The sequence below is a fragment of the Emydura macquarii genome, unplaced genomic scaffold (genome assembly GCF_026122565.2).
Source record: "Emydura macquarii macquarii isolate MOO-44397 ecotype Brisbane River unplaced genomic scaffold, CSIRO-AGI_Emac_v2 contig_1146, whole genome shotgun sequence".
NCBI classification, from domain to species: domain Eukaryota; kingdom Metazoa; phylum Chordata; order Testudines; family Chelidae; genus Emydura; species Emydura macquarii.
In genome coordinates this window covers 8,599,534-8,616,070 of record NW_027131283.1, presented here as the reverse complement: position 1 = coordinate 8,616,070, position 16,537 = coordinate 8,599,534, and the positions used below count along the sequence as shown (strand labels likewise).

The 16,537-nt window shown below is 39.3% G+C and overlaps 1 protein-coding gene across 1 annotated transcript in view; it reads left to right on the top strand.

Annotated features, from left to right (window-relative positions):
- Positions 1-16,037, top strand: part of REV3L (REV3 like, DNA directed polymerase zeta catalytic subunit) — a 214,154-nt gene extending 198,117 nt beyond the window's left edge. Inside the window, exons 28-32 of the mRNA XM_067546605.1 lie at positions 1,572-1,709; positions 3,103-3,293; positions 4,323-4,569; positions 6,769-6,978; positions 14,889-16,037. Of these exons, the coding sequence (XP_067402706.1) occupies positions 1,572-1,709; positions 3,103-3,293; positions 4,323-4,569; positions 6,769-6,978; positions 14,889-15,029 (927 nt within the window). The 3' untranslated portion in view covers positions 15,030-16,037. The remainder of the gene's footprint in view (positions 1-1,571; positions 1,710-3,102; positions 3,294-4,322; positions 4,570-6,768; positions 6,979-14,888) is intronic.
- The last annotated feature ends 500 nt before the right edge of the window (positions 16,038-16,537 follow it).

Here is a 16,537-nt window from a genome sequence, read left to right as displayed (position 1 = left end):
CGAGTCTATCTCTCAGCTTGCTGTATGTGCATTTGACTGCAATTAATGCCTTCCATCCTCCAGTGGGAAACTGTTCTTCACCCACCCTACCACTGTGAGGTTTTGAAAGGACTTGCCAGAACCTTTCCTCTGGTACTAAAACCAATGTCAACTTGGGACCTCCATTTATTATTGTTAGCACTCTTGAATCCTCCACTCAAACCTCTAGACTTATGCTCCCTTCTCCAACTATGAGAAGGTGCCTTTGTGATTGCAGTCGCCTCTGCCAGAAGAGTAGATGAGTTTGAGGCCTTTATGGAAGACCTTCCCTACATGGTCTTCCATAAGGATAAGTTTTTTTGAGGTTACACCCCAAGTTCATTCCAAAGGTTCCTTCAGAACTCCACTTGAATCAGGTCAAACACCTACCTTTTTCCTACCTAAAAATCTCATATCACCAGAGAAGACAAGAAGCTTCATTCTCTAGATATCCATCGAGCCTTAGCTTAGCTTTCTACCTGCTGGGACAAAACTCTCTGGGAAATCTCCTAGACTACTCCTTTTCATTGCTGAGTAGATGAAGAAGGAAGCAATCTTTTCACAGAACCTTTCTCACTGGATTTCAGGTTGCATCCTGCTTTACCATGAACTTACAGAGAACCCGGCCCCTCAAGGGCTCATTTGACCAGAGCTGAGGCTACCTCAGTGGCTTTTCTTCAAGGTGTTCACCTCCTGGAGATCTGTAGAGCTGCAATATGAGGTCTATGCATAGCTTTACTAGACTTTTCCTGCTTTCACAAACTTCTTCAACAGATACATCCTTCAGTACAACATCCCTGCAGTTTGTCCTTCTCAGTGATCACTGCTTGTGAATTACCCACAGTGGAATACACATAGGGACCATCACTTGAAGAAGAAAGGAAGATTACTTACCTTGTAGAGTTGCTGGAGTTCTTCGAGATGTGTGGTCCCTATGTGTGTTCCACTACCTACCTTCCCTCCCCTCTCCTTGGAATCTTTTCCTAAGGTGATTTGCAGTAAAGAAGGAACTGAAGAGGTGGTAGGCCTGCACCTCCCTTGTACCCTTGATTTGGAGCATGAGGAATGTAGGGCACAAACATAGATCAAAAGACACTACTAATGAAAAATCTCAGTCTCTGTAGCATGGAGCGCATGTGCACCCCACAATGAAATACCCAAAGGGAACACACATCTCCAGTTACTCCAATCACTGTAAGGTAAGTAACCTTTCTTTATGACTAGAATGGCAAGAGAATTCAAAATAGTGGTCACCATTGTTGTACTGTGTGTGACTTTGTGTGCCAGAATATTAGAGTCCTTAGTTTATATATCTCATGTGGCAATATCTAGATAGAATATAAGGTAAGTTAAGTATGGAATGACAATCTGAACCTGCACTTTCTCTGTGGACCTTTCATGTTCCTTTAATTTACTTTTTATTTGTTTTTGTGATGAAACAAAAGTAAAAAAGTTAAAATTAACAATTCCTTAGAAAAACCTCTAAACATGCAATCCTATTATGTTGTCAATAAATACCAATGTAAAGAGGCTACATGTTTTCAACACTACAGGTGTATTTGCCATGTGTCTTGCAAACCAAGAAGAGGTATGTGGGATACATGTATGAAACACTGGATCAAAAGGACCCAGTATTTGATGCAAAAGGCATAGAGACAGTTCGAAGAGATTCTTGTCCGGCTGTTACCAAGGTAAAATACACACATGTTCTTTTAAGCTACAAATACATTATGTTGGTTCACTGCAGTTCTGGAGACATCATCAGTCTCTGTTCTCCATTGTTTCTGGCACAAGTAGTGCAAGACCTGAATTTCTGAACTGAACTGAGGACTGCTGCATGGTATTACGGACACTGTAACATCCCACCTTTAACTATGCAGAACTTTTCATTGCATTCACTCATTAGAGCCTAGATGATCCTTCTCTCAGGTCCTTACAAAGTCTGCAGAAGGCCATCCTTGGGACTTCTCCCCTTTCAAGGTGATCACGAGCCTCTCAAATGCTTTGCACCTTTCCAGGTGTTCAGGGGGTGTCTCTGCCAAATAGTAGCTATTCCACTGCACTTCTCACCACACAGCTAGTTTATCCAACTTTGAATTTTAAATTTGTTTTAAAAAAAAAGAATCAGCTGCTCATGCGCAGTCAAATTAAAACCAGATTCCTCTGAAACAAAGAAAAACACCCTCCGGAGTAAGGGTTATTTCCATGCCATATTTTATCTTTTAACCCAAGATGTTTTTTCTGTAGAGCTACTCTATAGAAAAAGGTGACAAGAATATTTTTGCAGTGGGATAATATCTTTTTCACTCTATCCATACTCAAAAACTCTTCAGCTGTTGAAAAACCACCTTCAGACAGAGACAAGGCATGGAAAATGTGAGCCTAAAAGGTGAAAGTACCAAAAAGTTGAATGACTAAAATGGGGTGTTAGAAAGAAAAAGATTGTTTTATGTAGCCACTTCCACTAGAATACTTGTAATATTGTCTAGTATCCTGTGAACATTTTTATTAATCTTTCTGCTGATCTACTTATGATGAAGGCCAGAACATCAGTTATTTTTTCTGTTCTATTGCCACAACATACTCCTTGCTGATGACTCTGTAAGTGATGGATAATTATTTCATTTGAAAAATATGTGTTGGGAGAAAAGAAAAAAAAAAAGTTTGGAAAATATTGTTAGTCTCAAATAAACTGAGAAACTGCTGTCCATACAGTGCATTTATCTAGCACTTTGAAGAGTAGAGGAGGACACTGAAAGGCATCATACATAATAGTCTATTTCAAAATTAAGAAAAATATTTCTAAATAGTGTAGTGGCATTTGCAGTATATTTGTCATATAATTTCCATATAGTTGTGCTCTTTCTAAGTTTTTCTTTGCTTTGGAAAATAAAAACAAAAAGAAAGATACTTGGGTTTCTTATAAGGGAAAAAACCAAAAATGTATACATGTTTTTGTTAAATGAATATTTTTTAAGTTTTACTGTATATATATTATGAAATATTTCTCTATATAATGAACTCCTTTTACTAATATTGAATGAGAAGATACAGATTTTTCACATCTCTTCTTTTATTTTGAAGATACTTGAGCGTTCTATCAAGCTGCTATTTGAAACACGTGACATAAGCCAGATCAAACAGTATGTTCAGAATCAATGCATGAAATTACTAGAAGGCAAAGCCAGCATGCAAGATTTCATCTTTGCAAAGGAATATAGAGGGAGTTCTGCTTACAGACCTGGAGCCTGTGTACCAGCCCTAGAAATCACAAGGTAATGAGAAGCCTAAAAATGCTAATTGTGGATTTATCAGCCACCTATTCCCTTAACATTTTGTGTGTCTGGTTTTGGTTCTCAGCTCAGTTCTCAGAGGGCAGATGTCTGCATCACAAACCACCATAGCAATTAGCACTAACCCTAGTTGGATGTCTCAGAAGAGAGATCAAGGATTGAATAGTCATGGAAACCCAATTTCTTTCTTATTACTAGAGATTGTCACTCGAGGTCAGAAACAGGACCTACTGTCAAGGCAGTGTAGTGAAGCCTATGCTATTACTGACTGTTTTTCCTGTTCTGTGTATAAATGACTTCAATCTCTAAGGTAATTTGGTGCCTCTCACTGGCATGAGATTCATTTTATAGAAAAATTTTGCTAGTGGATTCTCTTATTTTAATACCAATAAGCCTCTCTTCAGCCAAAGTTTGGAATATGAAACAGCAATCCCACTTGTCATTAGTGTGTACTTCACCATGCTGATTTTTTGTCAACAAGAGGTAGGCTGCGTATGAACTGGTTAAAAAGATTTTACCAATCACTTACATTTTTCCCTATATACAGTACAAAATTTCTTAAACTTAGTCATGTTTTTCCCAGTAAAATAAAAATCGATACCAAAAACTCTTAGCTGAAGAATGTAAAGTCCTTTGCACTCTGGACATTTGTGCCCATTTTAGTATAGTAGCAGCTCTTTTGTAAAGTATCCAAGTGAGGGGTCATCAAAAGGTGACTTGCAAACCAAATATGGCCTATGGCCACCCTCCTATTACTTCTGGAGACTGAGCTGTTTTGATCAAGATGGAGCATAGTTTGCTAGGACCTGCATTTCATGTAGAACAGAACTGTGTCTTAAAGATCAAGACAGCTTGCAGCATGCTCCTTTTTATGTTTGTTAGGCTTTGGGAGAGCTGTCAATATGACCTTCAGTTAGGTCAAGTTTGGATGCCCTGATTTAAATACATAATTGTTTCACTTGCTAGTATTTAATTTTAAGATACATTCTGAGGACTTTTTCTTTTAAACAGGAGGATGCTTGCATATGACCATCGTTCTGAGCCACGAGTTGGGGAACGAGTACCCTATGTCATTGTGTATGGCATGCCAGGATTGCCTCTTATACAACTGGTGAGGCGGCCCATTGAGGTCCTACAAGATACCAACCTGAGACTGAATGCTACTTACTACATCACCAAACAAATTCTTCCACCCCTGGCTAGAATCTTCTCACTAATTGGCATAGATGTTTTCAGCTGGTATCATGAATTGCCAAGGGTAAGCATATTAGATAACACTCACACTGTAGTACTTGGATTTGATTACTGTTTTTTAAACAAAGAGCACTATATGAGATAATTTATTTTACAAGGTAATAATTTGGTCCCTGAGTGTATACGTTAAATCACCAAACCTTCTCTGCAATTCTTTCACTTAGTAAAATTAGTTTCCCTCGTAGCTCGTGTACTTAAGGTTGGTCCTATCCATGTCACCAGCTGTGTTTCCTTGCCTCGTCCAAAATTAATTAAAAAGAATAAGTATATACTACATGTGTGTGTTTTTTTAACACGTCTGGATATGTATCTGGTTTTGCATTCACCCTTTAAATTTTTCTCTAATGCCTACATGCATCCACTCAAAACCTATGAAAGGCCCTCTTGGAAAAGTAAAGTTTGATATTTCTACATCAATATGTTTAGGACATATGACACACAAAAAATAGCAGGAAAATGTTTGAAAAGTGAATTATAGGAAATTTTAAACCCTGATGTCTCTGAAACTCTGACTTGCCCATAAATGTTCAGGAAAAATATCTATCCTGAGTTGAGATTGTAAGTACTACTTACCCTGGTAGTAAGTGAAATGTCGGGTGAATTGTTTTGTTTTTGCTGAAGATAGGGAAGGTAAAAAATTATGCTTATATAAAAAGTTAGCTTTACCCTTAACTATGGAGAGATTGGCACCTCTCCATAATGTGTTGTATTGTTTAGTTGTCACTTAATATAATAATTATTAAAAGAGTGCAGCAGACTTGTTTTTTATGTTGATAATGTCCATACAAGCTGTACTTTCACTTCCGCTTCTTTCCTATATCCTGATCCATCCACTGACACACAAACTAATACCTCCAACAGATTACTCTAGCAGAACTCCTGGCTCCACAGCACCAAGAAGTTCCCTCCCTGGTGCTCTCTCTGGGTAGTGGGGAGGTCTTTCATTCTTCCTACATCAACTGGCTGCTCTTCACTCTTTTGTGGAACCTGGTGTATTATACGCCTTGGTTGTGTATATCAGAGACCAGACCCTGCCATGACCAGAAATCTACAAATTCCCCTTGTTTTTATATGTTCTAGTTCCTCCTACCAGATAGTAGACAATGTTCCTTCCTGACTTTTTGGTACACTCCTTGCAAGGGTCACCCATGCACTCTGCCTCCCCCTATCCCACCCTAGTGAATACTGGACAACACAGTCTCAAGAGCTCCCTATCTCTATAGTGATGGAATCAAACCTCAAGAGAGATGTTTTGGGGCAGCAGTTGGGTGAGAGGAGGCAGAGGCAGTGCAGGTGAGCCTTGCATGCAAAGTGCTTACTTTCTTCAAAGCTGAGGAGCTGGGAGAAGAAACAGACAGTAGGATCCACCAAAATGCTAGATTTGCTCTTAAACATTAGGGTTGATACCCATCTCATGGCAGTCTTCCATTTAGCCCTCTTCCCCATGCCCTGGTCACACTTTTCCTCCTTCTGTAGCCCTCACCCCAGACAGACTTTTATCCAGGTTAGCACTACCCTTCTCCCCTCACCACATACACACAGCACTCCCCACTCAGCAGGTACTTCTTAATGTATCACTGGGAGTTTGGGCTACCGTCACCAGTGGATGGACATGAAAAGCGTGGGACAGGGAATTACATTAGTAATTGAAAACTAAACTTGGTAGGAGAGAGGCAGAACTCAGAAGAGGGGGGAAAAATTAACTTCTGTTCAGTATACTACATTTGGGGCCTAAAATTTCCCTGTCTCTAACGTGAAATGAGAACAATTGAAACTGCAACCATGGGCATACTCAGAAATGAGTTAGACCAGTATCTAAGAAGTGCCATTACAGGTTACAAACTAAACAGATTTCTGAATGTAGGTTGGCAAGGTGAGTTCCTCCTGTCTAGGAATATGTCTAGCATGTAATTCTGTTACTAATTCTTTCTGCTGCTCCCTCATACTGAGCTTGGCTGTGAAACAGCTCACAGTGTGTGTGTGTGGTCTCTGTACATGCAACTTAACACATATTGAAGCACTTAGGGGTAAGTCATATACTTCAGCTGAAGAGACTTAGTTGCAGTTCTTGTTAATAACTAACATATGAGCCCAAGCTCTGCAAATCCTGTTAAATGTATACACCTTAGAAATATGATGAATGACTCAGGCATAAATATAGTTGCTCACTTGAGTTCCTCACCACTTAAAATTTTTTTTATAGATCCAGAAAGCTGCCTCCACTGCCCGCACTGAGCTGGAAGGCCGAAAAGGCACGATCTCCCAGTATTTCACTACCTTACATTGTCCTGTGTGTGATGAACTGACACAGCATGGGATCTGTAGTAAATGCAGAAGCCAGCCACAGCACGTGGCAGTGATTCTCAACCAAGAAATCCGAGAGTTGGAGCGTACGCAAGAACAACTGGTCAAGGTAGGAATAAAGCAGACACAACATTTTGTCTTTGATCATTTAGTCAGCTGTCCATGATACAGTGATGCAGAATTAGCTTGAGAAGTGACTGAACTTTTTCCCTGAGGGTGAAGAAGATCACATGGCAACATTTTAGTAGGTGCCTTTTAATATTAAAATACTCATAGTTCTGAAACTAAACTGAAACAGAAAGCACAATCCAGCTGCATCATACCGGGTGCTGTCTTCCTCTATTTGTATTTCTGTCTAATCTTTTTATATAGCAACTAGCAACATGGCTGTTTAGCACTGCACAACACTGAAGAACAAAAAGCTTAGAACAACAAGATGTTTGTCTCTCATCTCCATTCTTCCTAGCAGAAGATCATGAATGTTGTAGAATTTTTTTGTGGTGAAAACGGGAAAAGTTATGGAAACCCATCCAAAACACAGGCATTTTGTACTGAAATAACTGATGATTTTCCAGTTTTTACTTCAAATAGTAACAAGAAGTGTTTGTGTCTGAGAAAAACAATATATACATGAGGCTGAGCAGGGATATGGAAGGGGTCTAGGTAAATCTGTGTGGGGTACAAGTCATCTTCCTAGTTAGAAATTATGGGAAGGTGTGACAAAATTCTCCTATCCCAATGAGACTGTGTTGCTTAATTTAAATCTCAAAGTAAAGCATCTTGGAGGAAACTAAACATTCACTTTATAGGTACATTCAGTTGTGCAGGTAGTCCCATTCTATCTAATTTATCAAAGAAATACAGAGTATCATTTAAATATTTATTGATCTGTTCTGGCACTGGGGTTTAAGAGTAGTGCACAGAGATGTAATGGTGGAATTATAGATTTGAAAATTGTTTGGACTCCCTAAGATGTTTGTTAATTAATTAAAATTTTATAATGGAACAGCTATGTTTCTGTTTCAAATAGGGATAATGAAATACATGTGTTGTGGTAGCAGCAGTGTCCATTACAAAACCAATTCTGTTACTGCTGCCCTGTGTCATCAGGTTATTTGCCATAAGGTTGAGATCCGAAGTTAAAGTAATTGCTAACCCTTTAAGCGTTGATTGGTTAAGCAATCTACATACCCAATAGGTCATGCTAAGAACATATCACCCCAATGTTGTTGTCTTCCCTGGGTTCCCAATGAAGACTAGTTCAAATTCAAGATTCAGCCATCATCAAAGCTCACTATGGGATTCATTCAAACTCGCCCAGGAACATTTCACCCTCATTTCACGATCATTCATTTCACTGGAACAATGGGACTTCTATCTGGAGAGTTAGGTTCGTGGGGGTGAAGCGGAGGCAGAGCTTTCTCAGAGACTAGCCCATGAATGTGGAGCTCATTCCCAGAATGATCACAAATCTCAGAACTTTCCGAATGCAATGTAAAACCCACTGCGTTGAGTAGTGTCCCTGTGGGTGTTCCATACCAGGATGTGCACATGCCTGTGCACTCTTGATTAGAGATTTTCATCAGCAGTGTTCCCGGGTCAACACCTATGTCTTTGACACCTTATGCTCTGGTACAAAGGTATATAGGGAGGGGGGCGGGACCCGCCACCCCCCAGATCCTTCTCAACAGCCTGCAGCTTGAGGTGGAGTGTGGTGATGTCCTACCACTAGCTTTGCAGCTTGCTACCTATCTTGCTTAATCATTTCTTTTTCTTTGGTGTTTTTTGTTTGTTTTGGGTTTTTTATTTTGTTTTTGTTATGTAGCAGTTTGTGTTTTGGAGGAGGGAGCAGTTCCCTTTCCTTTCTTCCTTTGCCCGCTCTGGGCCTTTGTTTTTCTCAGGCCTTGATCCACAGCCTCAAGTAGAGGCTATGTCCTGGGCTTCAAATCCTGCCAGACCTGCGACAGGTCTTTCCCCCTGCAGTGACAGGCTGTCATCCCCTCCAATTGTAAGATTTGCCCAGGTTTTATAAGTTTAAAAGATCTAAACAATTAAGGAAGGGCAGACTAAAACTCCAGTTGATGGAGTGATCTTTGAGATCTACAGGATCCAATTCACCCCCCTCTCTATCCTTTGGATCTGGCTGCTCGGAGAACCCCAGCAACCATCTCTGCTGAGACAGTAAGCAAAGACACTTGTGGCCCTTCAGAATCATCTGTGTCGGGATAGTCAGTTATTTTTTATCAAGGTCCGAATTTCTTGGTCAAGGTCCAGACTCCAGAGACGACAATAATAAAAACAACTAATAATGATAATAATAAGTAAATAAAAAGATGTCAGAGTCCGTTCTAAAGTACCTGGCGGTCCAGATTTGCACCTTGTGACTACCCCAATCAAGGCCCTCAAAGAATAAAAGACCTCTTTCTCCAGAATGGGATGAAAGAAGAGAAGCGCATCCTGATATAGGTACTGCTGAGCCTCTCATCCCCTCTGGAACAGAGACCACAGCCCTGGCTAAGAAGTCAGTGACATACCAGGGTGCAATTCAGATTAAAGAGTAGCTGTGTCATTCCTGCCCTGCAACCTGGGGTGCCCTTTACAATGCTTTGCTGCTGTGTGCTCCAGCCAGGACTGCTCATAGCCTCCAGCATGCAGGTCACTCCCAGCTATGTCTGCGTGTACATCGCAGCCAGCCAGCCATACCTTGTCTCTTACCAGCCTTGGTTATACAGCCAGGTGACCCCAACACACTCCAGTCTTAGATTTTCCCCCAGAAATGTATGTTCCCTACTGCCCAGCCCTCTCCCAGACAATAGAACTTTATATAAAATTTATTTATTTAATAATTTTTAATATTTAATAATATGCGCACTACTTGCCACCCCAAATGGAGTTTCCCAGGCACTTCAATTTAAACACATTGGATTAGATAAAACAAGTGTATTAACTATAAAGAGATCAATCTTAAGTTAATACAAGTAATGAGGCATAAAAGTCTGAAATGGTTACAAGAAAATAAAGTTAAAACACTACTGGTGCCTAACTTAACAAACTCTTACCAAATTCAAGCAAAGTTTCTCACTGTATGCATTCAGTAGTCTTACTAAACTTCTTAGGTCAGGACCCCTTCTTTCTCTGAGTTTTCAACAAATGCTTCCTTTGTTGCTTCTGGTGCCTTGAATGCGGTGGATAGGGAGAGAGAATGTGGTGCCTCTGTGTGTTGGTCCCTCATTTTTATAGTGTCAGTCCCCCTCTTGAAAAACATGTCCAGCTGAGCTTCAGAAGACAGAGTCTCTATGGAAGGATGTTCCTTGTTGCTTTTTCTCCACCTGTTTGAGCATCTTTTGTTTCTCTTCCTGCTTGATGACTCTGTTTACTGCATACATGCAAATTAAGCAGATTACACATTCCTTTATTTGAGACTGATCTGTTTGCCAACCTCAGTTTGGAGCATGTGTTAATAACACCATGCAGTGGAATCTTATAACTTCACATACAATGTTGTCTCACACATTTTATTAGGACAGTAATGATCAGCAAATTATGAGTTTTCAAATGATACCTCACAAGGCCTACTTTGTACAAAGATTATCACAATAGTGTGGGAGGTGTGGACATAGAGGCACATTCTGTCATACACGTCGCTTCCTGAGAAGACATTAGGTAAATAATCTAGAGTGGCATGGGCACCAAATCCAGTCCCTTCAATAACAGGGACTCCAGAGCCACACTGAAATTGTCAGTACTGTCTTCTGTAGCCAGGCATGAAGGGCACACTGATCACACTTCAGTACCATCTCCAGTACTACCTGACATACTGACTCCTGAAGGTCCCTATCCAGAGTCCCCGGTACTGTCCAGGCTCTGTTTCATGAGGGCCTTGGAATCCTGGAAGAGTCGGAATCCTGGAAGAGTCTGAATCACAGGGTAGAGAGACATTTCTAACCATTACCAATGCAATATCCTCCAGCCCAGCCCACCGGCTATTCAACTACTGACCTCTGGTACCAATGCAATTACAAGGCCTTTTGGGCCCTGATACTAACTCAACCACCGGTACCAGCACCACTTGCCCCTTCGATAGATATGGAAGGATTCCTAGGTGTTTACACAAGATTCCTTCACCTTCCAGCCTCCCATCCTTGAAGGACACCCAGAGGAGGAAAATCCTAGCAGGGGAGACACCTGGCAATTCTGGCGGGCTCCGCCCCTTCACTTAGGCCCCATCAGTGGGCTTATTGGAACCCTGGACTCCTTATGGCAACCAGTTCTACAGGATCCCATCTCATAAGTGGGCACATTAGGAGCAAAACCGCTGCCCTTGGGTCCTACAGAGGAGCAAGAGCCAGCTGCGAAAGAAGAAACACCATCTTCCCACAGATCCTCCTTACTAGATGAGGCTGTCATGCATCCCCCACTATCTTATACCAGTGATGTCAAGGCCTTTCAAGACATTATGAAACATATAATAAAAGACCTTACAAATGTAATTGGAGGAAATACAAGAATCCCACCATTCCCTGTTAGACATACTTCAGACATATATATCATCAGGGCAAAATTGATTTGCCCATCAACAATGCTTTGTTGGCCCCAGTACATACAGTGTGGCAAATTTCAGCTACTATAGTGCATAGGTGTAAATGGGTTAACAAAAAAAGTTACATCCCACCCGAAGGCTTGGGGTATTTTTTCTCCCACCCTACATCCAGCTTCCTGGTTGTGGAGGCCCTTAATGAATAGAGCAGGAAACACTGGGCTTGCTCAATGCCATCTGATCAAGATGTAAAAAGACTGGACCTTCTGGATCACAAGAGCTACTCCTCAGCACCTTTGCAGTTCAGGGTAGCCAATTATTGTGCCATGATGGCAAAATATGATTTTTACAAACTATTCAAAATGTTCATCTTTTATTGACTACCTGCCACAGGATGAAAGGGAGCAATTTAAAACCCTTATAACGGAAGGCCAGACAATTACCAAGGCATCTCTCCAGGCCTGGCTTGATGTCACCGATATAGCTGCACATTCCATGGCTACTGCGGTAGTCATGTACTAAGCTTCTTGGCTGCAGTCCTCCAGCATGCCCACAAAGGCTCCTATCCTGAGTTATGTCCTCAGGCAAGAATGCTTTGGGAGCGGAGGAGTCCAGAGTGGCCCCAATGAAGTCTAATTGTTGAATGGGTGTGAGGATAGACTTTCCCATGTTGAGGCTGTTGATAAATTGTATAGTGAATTGTTTGACCACACTTTCGTTCATTATGAAATATACTCAAGAAACCCAATAACCAATGTCAGGTTTATTAATATGGTACAGGAGAAAGGTTCTATATGATATCCGTCTCCAAAGAGCAGTCCCATGCAGTGATGTTAGATTCACCTTACACAGAAGGTGTGCTCCTCAAAGTTACATCCCTAAAGCCATATTTTTATGTCCTACTTGCTTACCAGTAAAAGGTACTATATATGTCACCTGGAACTGGATTCAATTAATCAGTTTTTTAACTTTTTTGTTTCTGGTACCATGGTGTACCCCTTTTTCTTTTGTTGTCAACCCATGCATTTCAGGTCATGAAGCACCATTATCTTTGTTCTGAGCACATGCATTCCAGATACTAAGGGGAGTGAAGACACCTCCTAGGCCTGTACTAGGATAAATAGTTTTAAGAGGGTAACTCCCTTTTTGTTGCTATGAGGAAATAATTTTATGTCCTGATGCTAACAATTTTCCTATCTACTTAAGCCAAAGCTTACTTCAGTTAATGCAAGTTGTTATGGGATACTTAGCGTAAGTGAACAGGATTATGGTATAAGCCAGTTTAGGCTGCATCACTGTTACAATATTTGTGCTTAATTTTATTAGTTCTTAATGCATACTAATATATATGGTGTGCATAATACATACCATTAATATGCATACATTAGTCAGCAAGGCGGAGGAGGCCCACTAAGTGGAACAGAGAGAGGGCAATGCTGGTTGTTGTCTCTACCTTGAGAAATGAGCAGCCTTTCAGGAGCCAGTTATCTGGGTAGGGAAAGATGATTATTCCCTGTGACGGGAGTTTTTAAGAGAATGAAAGGACCCTCTATGGCATCACTAAACAACTTGGGTCCTTGAAGTGAACGTCCTCTGTCGTATTTTGTACCCGCTTGAGGTTATTCCTTTTATTTTAACCATGAAGGTCTGTAGTCTGTGAAAGTTGATATCCAATATAGCACAAATTTTTGTCACTCATAGGGTACAAATACATAGCAAAATTAGAAGCAAAACTGAGCTCCACTAGATCTTAACTATCTTAACATAATTTATAAAACTCAGTATCTAACTCAGTTTAAAAGCCATTTGTCTGGATCCAGACTGAATTTAGAAACTGGCTTGAATGCTTTTTAAACAGGTTGGTCCCTTGCACACACAATTAAATTAAACTGTCTTAATAAAGTACTAGTATGGACCATCTTAAAAAACTAATACGGTTAAGGTCTAGAACAAATGGGATTTAAATTAAATTCATGTGATGGGCACAGCTCTTGATGATTCACATCAGTGCTGTGTTTGAAAATCACATTGAGAATGTCCCGACTGAGCTAATTTATAGCTGTTTCTGTAGTTGTTCCACCTTCCATTCCTAACTTGAGCACCAATGCACACTTGGCTGAGTGGGTTGCTGGTTGCCAGTTCTAACAGGATTGAATGAAAATCTAGTCCTCTGTATGTTCTATGTAGAAGCACTTAACTGACTCTTGGGAGAATTCAGAACCAGGAAACATAGGGGGTCATCACTTTGTCCCACCTGCTGCTATCACTGTTGAATTGTAGTAGACCCAGGTTTGCCAACTTGAGATTTTATTGTGAGTCTTGCAATATTTGGTGTTTTCCTCAAGCTCCATCTCCAAAAGTCCTGTGATTATGTGAGAATCTCAGCTTGTTTTATCACAACATTTTTAAAGTTTTTAGCCCTCAAGGTTGTGGAGAAAAGCATTAAACATGAATTCTAGAGGCACAAAAACCAGAAGACAAATAAAAAGAACCTACATTTATTATTTTTTTAGAATTTCATGATTGGGGAAGGTTGTCCTAACTCATGGGTTTTTTTAAATCAACCTGGAATTGAATAGATTTTTAGGAATGGAGGCAGTTGCTTCACTTTGATTTGATTTTCAGAGTTGTTTAAACTATGCAGTCAGATGTGAATACCATAAGAAGGATCAAACATGTAAAAGGACACTGAAGTGTGCTTGGAAACAGGTTTAGGAGATCTTCAGAAGATCATTGGAGGGGGCAGAGGGAAGAAGGTTAGAACTAAAAGGTTAGAACTAAAAGAAACAGAGTGGTGACTGTGTTAAGATTTGCAGTGGAGCATTAGAGATCCCATGGCTGTATCAGGGCAGCTTGCCCCTATTGCTACAGCTTTGTTCAACCAAATTTCTCAGATTACATAAATAATTAAAGCGACAAAATATTAAAAAGGTTAGATACTTGTCTGCATATGATCATGGCTTGAAATACTTTTGAGTTCCAATATTGTTTAAGTCCTCACTGTTAAAGAACAATTTTTAATCATGAATATGATAGTCATATCCTGATATTTTAACATTAACAAGTAATGTATTTGACTGATTTCTCCCACGTACCACTAGATGGCAGTAGAATTTAGAAAATGAAACTGAAAATGAGATGTATAACTAGTAGTTGGTCTCAGTCCCATTCACACTGGATGTCCACATCCCAGACACCACTGTCACATTTGACACTTGGACAATCTCAGGAGAGAGGTTATGGTAGCTTGGAAAATACAACCGTTCTTGATCCCTCTATATCAAGATTGAAGGGTGTTGTGGGGCAGCAGCCACTGCTAAGCTTTCCTTTTTCTGTTCATTGGACTTTAGGCTGGTAATTGGAACCTAAATTCACTTAAAAGGAAAAGATTCATCTGAGTCTTATTTGCGCTTGATTTATGAAAGTCCTCTATTATTAAATGTAATTTAAAATAACCTGTTTGCTTTTTTTAATACATCTAGATATGCAAGAACTGTACAGGTTGCTTTGATCGACAGATCCAGTGTGTTTCTTTGAACTGTCCAGTACTTTTCAAGCTATCCAGAGTGAGCCGAGAATTATCAAAGGCACCATATCTCCGACAACTACTCGACCAGTTTTAAACTCTGTGTTACATGATTCCAGGTGCTATTTTTTTTTCAGTCTTTACCACACTAAAACTGTTGTGCATGGTGCTTTTTCAATGTTCATCTAGTCCGAGATTTCCATTTTAGCTGTTGGTTTACTATCTGAAGAATAATGAACAATTATCCTAAATAAATAAAAAAATACACGTGTTGATCTATTCACTTTTTAAGATGTACAAATTCCTGCATTCTTTCACCTTTTTAACATACTGTTTTATAATGCAGATGTTGAAATAGCTATGTGTAACATCTTGTAAATCCATTTCAAAGTAGAAGTCAAGTTTACTTCCCAGTGGATTGCCATGGAAGGAGCACTGAAAACCTCTTGAAATGATTAAACCATTAGTGTGTGTTCTTGAACTGTCAGTATCAAGACGTGTTACTTATAGATATTATCCATTCACTTTATAATTTTGTCAGCAAAATATTTTGTAAATACACTTTTTTACTTTTCAAACAACTGAGTAAAATAATGTGCAATGAATTTTATACAAATAATTTTAAAGTTGGTTGATATATTTCCTCCTAAGTTTTGCTTGATTCCAAGTAGATTTGTTATTTTGATCAAACTGTGCAAACAGTAGTATCGTGTAGCATTTTTAAACATTATTTTCTATAAATCGCTGTCTTGCTTTAGCTATTAATGGGGCATTGTGAGGAACTGTGCAAAGACATTTTTGTTACAAACCTGTGGGACTGTTGCAATACTTTAAATATAAGAAATTTTATTCCATTTTTGCTTCTTTTGTATAGACATTTCTATTGCTTCTAAATATGCTTAAAATATTTTCTTTCTTTATGTACTGTACAGTTAAATCTTATTTGCCATCATCTTGACAAAATGTGTATTTAGAATATTTGTATAACTGTATAAAATGAAAAAGGAATTATGTGGTCAGTGCATTGTTTTCTAAACTGGAAATCATTTTGTTTTAGAAGTTAATAATGGAAAACCATATTAAAATTGAATAAAATATGAGATACAGTAAATCTATATGCATTTTTTAAACTTAACACATTTGCAGTCCAAGTCATTACTTCATTTAATAGTATGCATGTGCTGAATGAGTGAGACAAGTTAATTAGCAAACGTGGCTTTCTTCCATTGGGTCAAAACTGTAATGTTGTTTCATACAGTTGCTATTCTCATGGGTCACTCTAGTCCAGTGGTTCCCAAACGTTTTGGCTCGAGCGCCACAAATATAATTTTTTACAACCCTGAAGGGCCACCAGTCTATCAACTTACAAAAATGTATTGATGTATATACAGTGTATATACACCATTAAGGACTACAGATCACTACATATTTAAAGTGAACATTTATTTAGTGCAAAGCAAATTTTAAAAGAAAATTAAATTTAAAAACAAGTTACAAAGTTATATGTCCATTTCACACAACACTGACCATTTTATATCTACAAATTATGCACCATATGTCACACACTCACAAAACACCACTGTAGATGAGTGATTGTCACTACAG